General features: G+C 38.3%; 1 protein-coding gene across 5 annotated transcripts in view; it reads right to left on the reverse strand.

Annotated features, from left to right (window-relative positions):
- The window catches only part of RPGRIP1L (RPGRIP1 like), a 98,731-nt gene that overhangs the window by 46,949 nt on the left and 39,590 nt on the right, over nucleotides 1-12,192 (reverse strand). For all 5 annotated transcript variants that reach the window (XR_003429836.1, XM_027092181.1, XM_027092180.1 and 2 more), the window contains 5 exons: nucleotides 11,700-11,806; nucleotides 11,430-11,480; nucleotides 10,576-10,755; nucleotides 9,941-10,058; nucleotides 2,998-3,450 (listed from right to left, as the gene is read on the reverse strand). Coding sequence is in view for 4 of the 5 variants with exons in the window: in XM_027092181.1 (XP_026947982.1) it covers nucleotides 2,998-3,450; nucleotides 9,941-10,058; nucleotides 10,576-10,755; nucleotides 11,430-11,480; nucleotides 11,700-11,806 (909 nt within the window). In the remaining variant the exon portion in view is untranslated. The remainder of the gene's footprint in view (nucleotides 1-2,997; nucleotides 3,451-9,940; nucleotides 10,059-10,575; nucleotides 10,756-11,429; nucleotides 11,481-11,699; nucleotides 11,807-12,192) is intronic.

Here is a 12,192-nt window from a genome sequence, read left to right on the forward strand (position 1 = left end):
AATATATACCAGTAAAAAATACATCAATGGTATTATACATTAAAACTATAAATTTTATACTGAGTAAAATAATATATGACTTGCACAAATGATGTGTGATTGGCAAATAACAGAGATAAAGAAAATAAAGTTACTTCTGCAAGTACGAGTTCCACCGTATGTTAAATATTATTAAAAAACTATGTCAAACTACGTTTGAGGTAGTCCAGTTTATACTATTTCAATCTTTCTAAAATATAAAGAAAAATCTAAACATTGAGTCAAATACTCCACGATTCTTTCTGATGCTACTTTTTATTTTTTAACAAGTTGCACTCAATGTAGTCTGACACATACAAAATGAAACCTCAAAATTATGAATGGAGTATGAATTCAACTTTCGAGAAATCTTTGGCACCTTCCCGTTTTCCTACCATGCCGTAAGTATAGGGAAAAACACCATAGCTATGCCAAATCTATACCGTATGTAATATACCCTTGCATGTCTGCCCTGCACACCCTCTTGCTGGGGTTGTAGTTGTAGTACGCCTTCTAACTCAGGCAGCTCTTTCTCTTTCTTCCTCTGTGATGATTTCCTCTAGGGCTCCCAGGAGACTTAAGAGCTCTATACTTCCTTTGCAGAAACGAAGAAAGATGTCCTCATTAGGGCACTGACTGCTTTGGCACAATCGGCAGTTCACCAGTCTACTTCTCCACCACACTAAGTTTTTTGAGGGCAAGTTCTTCTGAACCATGTGACTATATCACCTATGCAATCAATAAAATAAAATTCCTCCCCAGAACCTAAGTCACCCTCTTTCCTTTTTTTCTTGGTCACTTAAAAAAGTTTTCCTTTTTTAAAATTTATGTATTTATTGAATTTTATTTATTTTCTATACAGCAGGTTCTCATTAGTTATCTATTTTATACACATCAGTGTATACATGTCAATCCCAATCGCCCAGTTCATCCCACCACCACCCCCGCTTTCCCCCCTTGGTGTCCATACGTTTGTTCTCTACATCTGTGTCTCTATTTCTGCCTTGCAAACCAGTTCATCCGCACCATTTTTCTAGATTCCGCATATATGTGTTAATATACAATATTTGTTTTTCTCTTTCTGACTTACTTCACTCTGTGGGACAGTCTCTAGGTCCATCCACATCTCTACAAATGACCCAATTTTGTTTCTTTTTATGGCTGAGTAGTATTCCATTGTACATATGTGCCGTATCTTTATCCATTCGTTTGTCAATGGGCATTTAGGTTGCTGCCATGACCCGGCTATTATGCACCCTCCTTTCTTCTTGAAAAGGTTTCTTCACTTGGCCTCTAGGATACTGTATACTCTTGGTTTGTCTCCCTCCTCACTGGCCACTCCTTGGTCTCCTTTGCTGGCTCTTCTTCTTCTTCCTGAACTCTAAATTTTGGAGTCTCCCAAGGCTCAGTCCTTGGTCACCTTCTCTTCTTTATGTATACTCACTCTCTATGTGAAATTATCTAGGCCCAAGGCTTAAAATATATTCTGTATGCTAATGAATCCTGCTTTTATATTTCTATCTCTGACCTTCAGACTAGTATATCCAACTGTTTAGGTGACATTTCCACTTGGCTGTCTAATAGGCAGGTCAATCTTAACCTGTTCAAACACAATTCTTAGCTTTTTTCCTCAAATTTGTTCCTTGCCCAGGTCTACCTCGATAAATGGCCTCATCATTGTCCTGGTTGCTCACACCAGAAATTCTCGTCTCCTTTGTTTCCCTCATTACTCTACATTCAATTGATGAGCATGTTTTTAAGGAAGAGCTAATCAAATATACACTGAATATAACCAATTCTTATCACTACTTTCATTACCATCGTAATCCAAGCCACCAACATCTTTCCACAGATTAATGCAACAGCCTGATAACGGTCCTATTTCCTTGCTTGGCCCATACAGACTGTTCTTCCCACAGCACCCAGGGTGATTTTTCTAAAACCTATGTGTGATCACGTTACTTCTCTCCTCAAAACCACCCAATGACTTGCATCACTCAGAGAAAAAAAAAGGCCAAGCACCTCACCATGACCCACAAGGCTCTACAGTGAGATCTGGTCCCTGTCTATTGCTTTAGTCTCTGCTCTAGCCACTGGCCTCCTTGCTGTTCCTACAACATGGCAGGTTTGTTCATCCCTCAGGCCTTTGTACAATACTTGCTGTTTCCTCTGTTGGAAACATTCTTCCCCTGGATCCTGACATGGACCTTTATTCAGGTCTTTACCAATGGCACCCCGTAGGGAAGCCCGTATCTGAATTAGCAACCTTCCATCTCTCTCTTTAGCCTCTTGCTCTGGTAGTTTTTCTTCATATCTAGTGATATGTATATTTGTTTTATGGCCCATCTTCCCCTCTAGAAGGTAAGCTACATGAAGGTAGGGGCTCTGTCTTATTTACCACTGATCACTGTATTCCCAGTGCTTAGTAACAGTGATAACATGATAAGCTCCTTAAAAAACTTTGATAAATGTACTACAATTGGGCTTCCCTGGTGGCGCAGTGGTTGAGAGTCCGCCTGCCGATGCAGGGGACATGGGTTCGTGCCCCGGTCCGGGAAGATCCCACATGCTACGGAGCGGCTGGGCCCGTGAGCCATGGCCGCTGAGCCTGCGCGTCTGGAGCCTGTGCTCCGCAACGGGAGAGGCCACAACAGTGAGAGGCCCGCGTACCGCAAAACGTGTACCGCAAAAAAAAAAAAAAAAAAAAAAAGTACTACAATTAATGTTTAATCAAACAAGGATATCAACATGGTAAATAAACATTTGCACTAATAAGCTTTAAAAAATTAATAGCCATTGTACTGACATTATTAGTGACATTTAAGAGAGTCCGATCAACTGTGGGCAGCTATATCAGAATGCTGTCCTTACCCTAAAGGCACCTTGAATCTGAGAGAGAAGATACTAATGTGGAACACCATATTAATATATAAACCAGTCAGTGCTTCAAACAGCCAAAGTTTATAAGATTGTACTCACCAACCAAACTTGCTGTGCAAAATATTCGACCGCTTTTTTCTAGAATTTCATGGAATCTCAGTTGACATGCTGCGATTGTTTCATAATCTGTGCTGTAAGCCTGGTGGACCTCAAGAGTTATAGTATTTTTCTGAATGTATTGTAAGAATAAGTCGTTAACATGAACGAGATATTGAGAAGTAAAGTTATATTCTGGGTGAAGGCCCCGCACTATGGGAGTTGTCTGTAGTTCAAAATCATAGAAAGCAAAGGTACAGAAGGTGACAGGCTCTTTATCTCCAGATGCCTGTAACACTTCAGAAGAAAAGGTTACTTTGTTGATATGGATTTCAAATAGGTTTTCGCCTCGTTCTAACTGAATGGTTTCATCAAACTCATCAACGGAGTCATCTGGCGTGATTTCTGGTTTAAATTTGTACTGCTTGGTGCCATAGGCAATATCCTTTAATTGGGCTGCAAGAGAAGACACACAGTTTAGAGGTTTTAAAGTATTGACATATAAAGATACAAACTGGCTTTTGAAGTGGTAGGAAGTCTGAGTGCTTTTGGTGTATAGTCTCAATCTTAAATTCTATGACTACACTGTTTTTCTATAAATGATACTGTATTATAAAGAAATCTATCATTTATTTTGACATCACTTATTAAAAAAATTACAACTTAAGTGGTAATACAGGTTATACCAGGGAAACAGAAAAAGAAAAAAAAAAAAGGCCCTTGAATGAACAGCTGAGGTAAATATTTAGATTTCACTGCTCCTTTGCCTCTGCTCTATTATCTTCTCTCCTATAAAGTCAATTTCTCTTTCCACTAGCTCCTTCCCTTCAGCTTACTAAAATATATATTTTTCTACTTTTGCGGAATGAAGGATATGTTTATTATCTTGATTATAGTGATGGTTTCACAGGCGTATACATAGGCCCAAACTCACCAAACTGTGTACTTTAATAGTGCAATTTAAGGGCTTCCCTGGTGGCGCAGTGGTTGAGAGTCCACCTGCCGATGCAAGGGACACGGGTTCATGCCCCGGTCCGGGAAGATCCCACATGCTGCGGAGCGGCTGGGCCCGTGAGCCATGGCCGCTGGGTCTGCACGTCTGGAGCCTGTGCTCCGCAGCGGGAGAGGCCACAACAGTGAGAGGCCAGCGTACCGCAAAAAAAAAAAAAAAAAAAAAAAAAAAAATAGTGCAATTTAAAATGTGTTTATTACATTTCTAAGAAGCTGCTTTTAAAAAAGATATCTCTCTTTCTAGATTAGAACATTCCCTCACACCATATAGAAAAATAAACTCAAAATGGTTTAAAGACATAAATGTAAGACATGAAACCATAAAACTCCTAGAAGAGAACACAGGCAGAACACTCTTTGACATGAGTTGTAGCAATATTCTTTTTAGATCTGTCTCCTAAGGCAAGAAGTAAAAGCAAAACTAAACAAACTGGACCTAATTAAACTTAAAAGCTTTTGCACAGCAAAGGAAACTATTGACAAAATGAAAAGACAACCCACTGAATGGGAGCAAATATTTGCAAATGATGCGACCGACAACGGGTTAATATCCAAAATACATAAACAGCTCATACAACCCAATATCAGAAAACCAAAAAACTCAATCGAAAAATGGGCAGAAGACCTGAATAGACATTTCTCCAAAGAAGACATACAGATGGCTGACAGGCACATGAAAAGATGCTCAACATTGCTAATTATTAGAGAAATGCAAGTGAAACTCACAATGAGATATCACCTCACACCTGTTAGAATGACTATCATCAAAAAGTCTACAAACAACAAATGTTGGAGAGGCTATGGAGAAAAGGGAACACTTGTGCACTGTCGGTGGAAATATAAACTGGTTCAGCCACTGTGGAAAACAGTATGAAGGTTCCTCAAAAAATTAAAAATAAAACTACCATATAATCCAGCAATTCCATTCCTGGGTATATACCCAGAAAAAATGAAAACACTAATTCAAAAAGATACACGCACCCCAATGTTCACAGCAGCACTATTTACGATAGCCAAGACATGGAAGCAACCCAAGTGCCCATCAACAGATGAATGGATAAGGAAGATATGGTGTAATACATAATGGAATATTACTCAACCATAAAAAAGAATGAAATGCTGCCATTTGCAGCAACGTGGATGGACCTAGAGAATATTATACCTAGTGAAGTAAGTCAGAGAAAGCACATAGTGTATGATATCACTTATATGTGGAATCTAAAAACGATACAAATGAATGTACAAGTAAAACAGAAATAGACTCACAGATATAGAAAACAAACTTGTGGTTACCAAAGGGGAGAAGGAAGAGGAGGCACAAATTAGGAGTACAGGATTAACAGATACAAACTACGATATATAAAATAGATAAACAACAAGGATATATTGTATAGCACAGTGAATTACAGCCATTATCTTGTAATGACTTATAATGGAGTATAATCTATAAAAATACTGAATGACTATTCTGTACACCTGAAACTAATAATATAAATCAACTATATTTCAATAAAAAATAAATAAGAAGATGTATCTCTTTCTAGATACACATTTCCCCTGCCATGTTACATCCAACTTTCTAAAAAGAGTAACGTATATTTGTGTCTCCAATTCCAAATCTAACAGACACTCTTCAACTTCCTGCAAAAAGCATCTGCCTTATTTTTCTCGTGAAACTACTCTAGAAAAGGTCACCAATAACTAACCAGTTTCTAGATTGAATGGTCCTTGTGTTATTTGAGTTCTTTGCTTAATTGACACTGATGACCACATCCTCTTTTGTGAACTTTTGTGAGCTTTCATGTCATCGTCTGCCCTGCTTGTCCTCCTACCTCTCTTCTTCTTTTTTTTTTTTTGCGGTATGCGGGCCTCTCACTGTTGTGGCCTCTCCCGTTGCGGAGCACAGGCTCCGGACACGCAGGCTCAGCGGCCATGGCTCATGGGCCCAGTCGCTCCATGGCATGTGGGATCTTCCTGGACCGGGGCACGAACCCGTGTCCCCTGCATCGGCAGGCGGACTCTCAACCACTGCGCCACCAGGGAAGCCCCTACCTCTCTTATTCTTTAAGGGTTTCTCTTTCTCTGCTAGTTTGCTGGGGTTCTGTTTTTATCCTCTTTTTAGTCTACATATTCTCATGAGTAATCACATCCCCTTTTATTTATTTGAAATATAGCTGATTTACAATGTTGTGCTAATTTATGCTGTACAGAAAAGTGACTCAGTTATACACATATATACATTCTTTTTTAAATATTCTTTTCCATTATGATTTATCCCAGGAGACTGGATATAGCTTCTTGGGCTACACATTAGGACCTTGTTGTTTATCCATTCTAAATGTAATAGGTTGCATCCACTAACCCCTAACTCCCAGTCCATCTTTCTCCCTCTCCCACTCCCCCTTGGCAACCACGAATCTGTCCTCTACGTCTGTGAGTCTGTTTCTGTTTTTTAGATAGGTTAATTTGTGTCATATTTTAGACTCCAGGTGTAAGTGATATCATATGGTATTTGTCTTTCTCTTTCAGACTTACTTCACTTAGTGTGATATTCTCTAGTTGCATCCATGTTGCTGCAAGTGGCATTATTTCATCCTTTTTTATGGTTGAGTAGTATTCCATCGTATATATGTACCACATCCTCTTTATCCATTCATCTGTTGATGGACATTTAGGTTGTTTCCATGTTTTGGCTATTGTGAACAGTGCTGCTATGAACATAGGGGTGCAGGTATCTTTTTGAATTATAGTTTTGTCCAGGTATATGCCCAGGAGTGGGACTGCTGGATCATATGGTAGTTCTGTTTTTAGTTTTGTGAGGAACCTCCATACTATTTTCCATAGTGGCTGCACCAACATATATTCCCACCAACAGTGTACAGGGGGTCCCTTTTCTCCACACCCTCTCCAGTATTTGTTATCTGTAGACTTTTTTTTTTTTTTGCAGTACACGGGCCTCTCACTGTTGTGGCCTCTCCCATTGTGGAGCACAGGCTCCGGACGCGCAGGCTCAGCGGCCATGGCTCACTGGCCCAGCCGCTCTGCGGCATGTGGGATCTTCCCGGACTGGGGCACGAACCTGTGTCCCGTGCATTGGCGGGCGGACTCTCAACCACTGCGCCACCAGGGAAGCCCCATCTGTAGACTTTTAAATCATGGCCATTCTGACCGGTGTGAGGTTGTACCTCATTGTAGTTTTGATTTGCATTTCTCTAATGATTAGTGATCACAACCCCTTTTATGACTTCTGTTACTATCAATAGTCTGAAGATGCTCATATTTCTATTTTTAATTCAGATTTCTTTCCTCAATTCCAGACCCACACATCTAGTGGCTTGCTGAGCCCTCTATCTAGATATCCCCTAGGCACAACAAACTCAATATACCCAAAGCAGAATGGCTCATATTGTCTTCTAGTTACTTCTGTACCTTGAATTTCAAGTGATGATGTTAGCCTTCATCCAGCTGCCTAAGCTAGATATCACAGTGTCATCCTAGGTTCCCCCCCCCTGTTTTTTACTCTCCCCACATCTGTGGGGTCACTGCTATTCAAAAATATTTCCTAAGTCTTTAGCAAATTTGTCCCTGTCCTCTGCATCTCCACTGATGCTACCTTACTTACACCCTCAGTGTTTATGACCCAGATTATTAATGGAACCCAATTCCTTCCTTCCTTCAAATTTTACTCATTCTTCCCAATACCTATAGCATAACCTCCAAAATGAAGTTCTGGGTGCACTACTCTCTACCTTAAAAATTCCTTGGTGCTTCTCTAGGTTAATAAGGTTCAGACTCATCAGGGTGGCAAATGGGGCCTTCAGGATTTGGTTCTTACCAGCCTTAAATCCAGGTTCTTCTCCATTTACTAATCCTGAGTTCCAAACAGACAGATCCACATGCATTTTCTCAAATGAATGGCAGTGCTTCACATTTAGGGCATTTTTACCTGCTTCATTTACTCTTCACAGTAAAGTATAACTGTCTACTTACTTGTTCACAACTTACAAGTTCTTGGAGGAAAAAGCCTGAGCTTTTTCCGTTTGTATTCTCACTGCCTAGCACTTTGCTTAGGATACATTAGGAACTTGAGCATGTTTATGGAATCAATCAATGAGTTTAGGACACAGATAGAATATATTGGTAAAGACTTAGTGAGGCTTGAAAGGAATGAAAATCTCAAACTGTGTGACCTCCCTGTTATTCAGGAAAATTTCATTAAGTGAATTTTTATTGAGTACTCCTTGAAATAAAAGGAACACACTGTTCTTTGGCTTTGGAAAACCCTGTTCAGTCAGATGAACATAGTTACTGAACCCTTCTACTTAGAGCAATGGTTCTCAGAGTGTGGTCTGGGAACCCCTGAGGGTACCTGAGACTGTTCTGGAGGTCTGTTGAGGTTAAAACTATTTTTAAAATAATACTAAGATGTTATTGGCCTTTTTCATTCTTAGTCTCTTACAAGTGTATAATAGAGTTTCCCAGAATCTATGTGATGTGTGATATCATAACAGATTGACTGTAGAAGCAGATATAAAAACCCAGCTGTTTTCTATTAAGACAGATGCTGAAAAGATTTGCAAAAATGTTAAGCAATTAAAAAAATTTAAAACCATGTCGCTTGTCTATTTTTTTGGTATGGAAAGTATACCTATTAAAAAATAAAACTGTAATTTATGTTAACATGTAATGGGTTAATTATTATTTTAGCATGCCAAATATTTTTTAAATTTCTCATTTTTAATTTCTAACATGATAAATATCATGAATATAACCCATATAAACATAAGGCCTTTTGGATTCTCAGTGATCTTTAAGAGTGTAAAATTACTGCTGGCACAATTACTAAGCCTGCGCGTCTGGAGCCTGTGCTCTGCAACAAGAGAGGCCGCGGTAGTGAGAGGCCCGCGCACCGCGATGAAGAGGGGCCCCCGCTTGCCACAACTAGAGAAAGCCCTCGCACAGAAACGAAGAGCCAACACAGCCATAAATAAATAAATAAAATTAAAAATAAATAAATAAATAAAATTTTTTTTAAAAAAGGCAAAATTCCTTAAAAAAAAAATTACTGCTGGCATAGATCACTGAATTTAAGTACTGTATGGCAGGGAGCATGAAAGAGAGACAAAGTACTTATCACTGTAGAACTTATTATGTTGCAGTCATAGAGAATATGCAAAACTGCACCGGTGTATATAATACAATCCCTAAACATATTTTTTGAGTACATGAGAGTAAAAGTGGCAAGTGCTGAGGTACTGTTGTTCAAAGTACAGTCTTACACCTGCATGTGAATTGCTTGGAATTATTTCTAAATATATCAAATCAGAGACCCCAAGATCTCCAGGGGTAGGGCCCAGGAAGCTACCTTTGAAACAAGTTCCCCATGTAATTTTCTTACTTGCTAAAGTCTGAAAACCACTGTAAGGGCATTTCAAGTAGAGGGGTGGCTAGCAATAATTGGAGCCAGCTTTCTGGCATGGGCACACATTTGCTTAGATTCTGAAGCAGGGAAGGGTATATCCTGGAGTCAGAGTAGAAAGGAGGTTCAGATGGAGCAGACAAAGCCCTGGTGGTGGGACCGAACAAGATGCATCTGACAAAGAGCAAGCCGACTTGTTTGGCTGAGATGCATAGTTTGCTTAGAAGAGAAATTAGAAATGATGTGGTTAAATTTAGTCTGTGGTACTACTTTATGAAGTACTTTGAAATCTTGCCTGCAACACCGAATTCAAAAAGCAGTAGGGAATTACTAAAAATTCTTGAGTAGAAAAGTATCAGATAAAAACAGCCTTTCCGGTAACTTATTATTATAGTTAATAAATTGGGGAAAAAAAGAGCAAAAAGAAAGTGTGAGTGTACATTTGGATGACATTTTCAACTGCTGTAAAAATCCACTCCTCTAGTTACTGTGGACAAAGAATTGTGCACGTTGTACCTTCTAGTTTCTGGATGCGTGCAGCCCTGATATCAAGAAGGTGGACATACTGTTCCACTCTGAGTTCATAATCTTGCTGCAAATTTTCCATCTTCTGGGTCACCGCCTCAACTTCCATCTAAAAAAATAAAGATAACAAGTTTCATTACTCAGGATTTGTTCCATTTTCATTTGTTAAAGCAACTATGATTCAAGCATTTTTTAGATCCTGGGGATACCGGGAGCTATAAGCCGTTGTTTCCTGACTTCAAAGAGCTTACAGTTTAGAAAATTATGCTTGGCAGTGTTCATTAACCAGGAGTAAACCCCACAAAACTCTGGGTCCCTGTTAAGGAGTGGTGACCCATTTGTTAGAAGCTAATATAACAGGCGGCTGTGGCAGGACCAAGTGCGGAGCGTGCCGGCGTTGGTGAATACGTCGCCATGATTCGTTCCCTAAAACCAGGAACTGAAAAAATTACTTGTTTTAGAACTCTTTAGTCAGGAGTATCTAGATACAAGGCTAAATTCCAGGCATGTGGTAACACATGATAATAGATCATAACAGATGCTAATACATGATACTGCTTTGAAATGTAAATCATCAGTAGAATATTATGGGAAACCTATCCTCCCGATTTAGTGTATTATATTACCTGATAATCTTTATTAATTTTATGTTGCATAATTAGCATGTTTCTTGTCTTTTCAAGTTCTTGCACTGTTTCTGCATGAGTTGCTTGCAGCTCTTTCATGGAGCGTTCTAGATCTTTATTAATTTTACTGTCTACTTTTTCTAAAAAAGAAAGGTCTCCATTTTTTTGTGATTTTTGAGCCTAAAACAAAAACATATTTTATTACCAAAACAAGAGTTTCTAAAATGTAACTGTGAATTAATATGGATATAGTAAGAAACAATCATTAATTGAAAACAGATATATTTCCATTTTCCGTTAGGAATAAAGCAGTCCTGATATAGAATACATATTTGGATAGACACTTGGAACAATTACAGAGAAATAAAAAAAAGTTTATTACTTCACGAAGTAAAAAAGAATCATGTACGTTTATTTCTATTCTTCATTTGATTAAAATCTATACCATGATGGTCTAAAAGGAAAGAAATGTACTTTCTGTGTCTTCTTGTAAATAACAGAATATTCTAGAACTAGAAATATCTTCTGGTGACATATATAATTCAATATTTTACTTAAGATAATAGGGTGCACCAAGGTCTCTTAGGACAGAAAACTGCTGGTTAGTTTTATAGTGGGGCATATAAAAGTAAAATGTTACAGTTGGGGAAAGTGCTTTAAATAAGAATTTTTGAGGTCTACTTTAATGTAATTTTGATGTCATTATGAAATATGTATATGCTGTAACTAAATGTCACCTGACCACTTTTCCTGAATAATTCATTCTCCAAGTATAAAGGTTACAATAAGGGTCATCATTATGCTGAAACAGTTATATGTAGACATGAAATTCATGATGAAGTTTAGAAAGTTACCTTTAGAAGCAGGAGAGCTTCACTCAATTCATCAGCATTAATATCACTCTCCTGCAAAAGACAGAGTAAGTAAAAGCTCACAATGGAAAGTGCAAGAGACATTCCAACTATGTAGATTACCCTCATGGAACATAAACTGCAAGATACCATGAATTAATAAACTAAGTTATCTATTTGTATTCTTTTGCGTTGTGGTATAGTGTTTTCTTTACGTATGAAATATTTAGATAAAAATTTGGAGTTCGTTTCCTAAATGAGAAAATAGTTCACCTGGTTGTAAAACTTCATGCAGTTTTTAAGTTCATCAAGTTGTTGCTTTTGTTCCAGGTACTGTAACTGTAGTTCTCTATTTTCTTGAATGATCTTCTCATTTTGGTCTTAAAAATGAAGTCGACACAATTCGAAAGGTAAGTGAGAATGAGGTATAAGAACACATTTTAAATTGACTTAATTCATGAAACACACCAAGCTCAATCTAGCATTGTTCTGGCCAGAGAGGAAATTGAGCTAGCACCTTAGACTAAGGCAGCAGGGGAATGAGGAACAAATGAACACTATCATGTGTCTACCATATGATTCACTTGCTTATCAAAAACTTAGGACTTAGTTTCACAGTATTAATATAAGGAAATTGTGGCCTCTGGAACTTCAAAGGAACATTCTGTCTAAAATACCTATGAAAATATGTTTCTAAAGCTATGATTTTTACTTACTTATTAAGGGTCCTGAAAGGCATGCAAAAAAAATTTTTCTCTTTTAGTTT

The sequence above is a fragment of the Aethalodelphis obliquidens genome, unplaced genomic scaffold (genome assembly GCF_003676395.1).
Source record: "Aethalodelphis obliquidens isolate GAN/ISIS:26980383/991018 unplaced genomic scaffold, ASM367639v1 scaffold75, whole genome shotgun sequence".
NCBI lineage: Eukaryota > Metazoa > Chordata > Mammalia > Artiodactyla > Delphinidae > Aethalodelphis > Aethalodelphis obliquidens.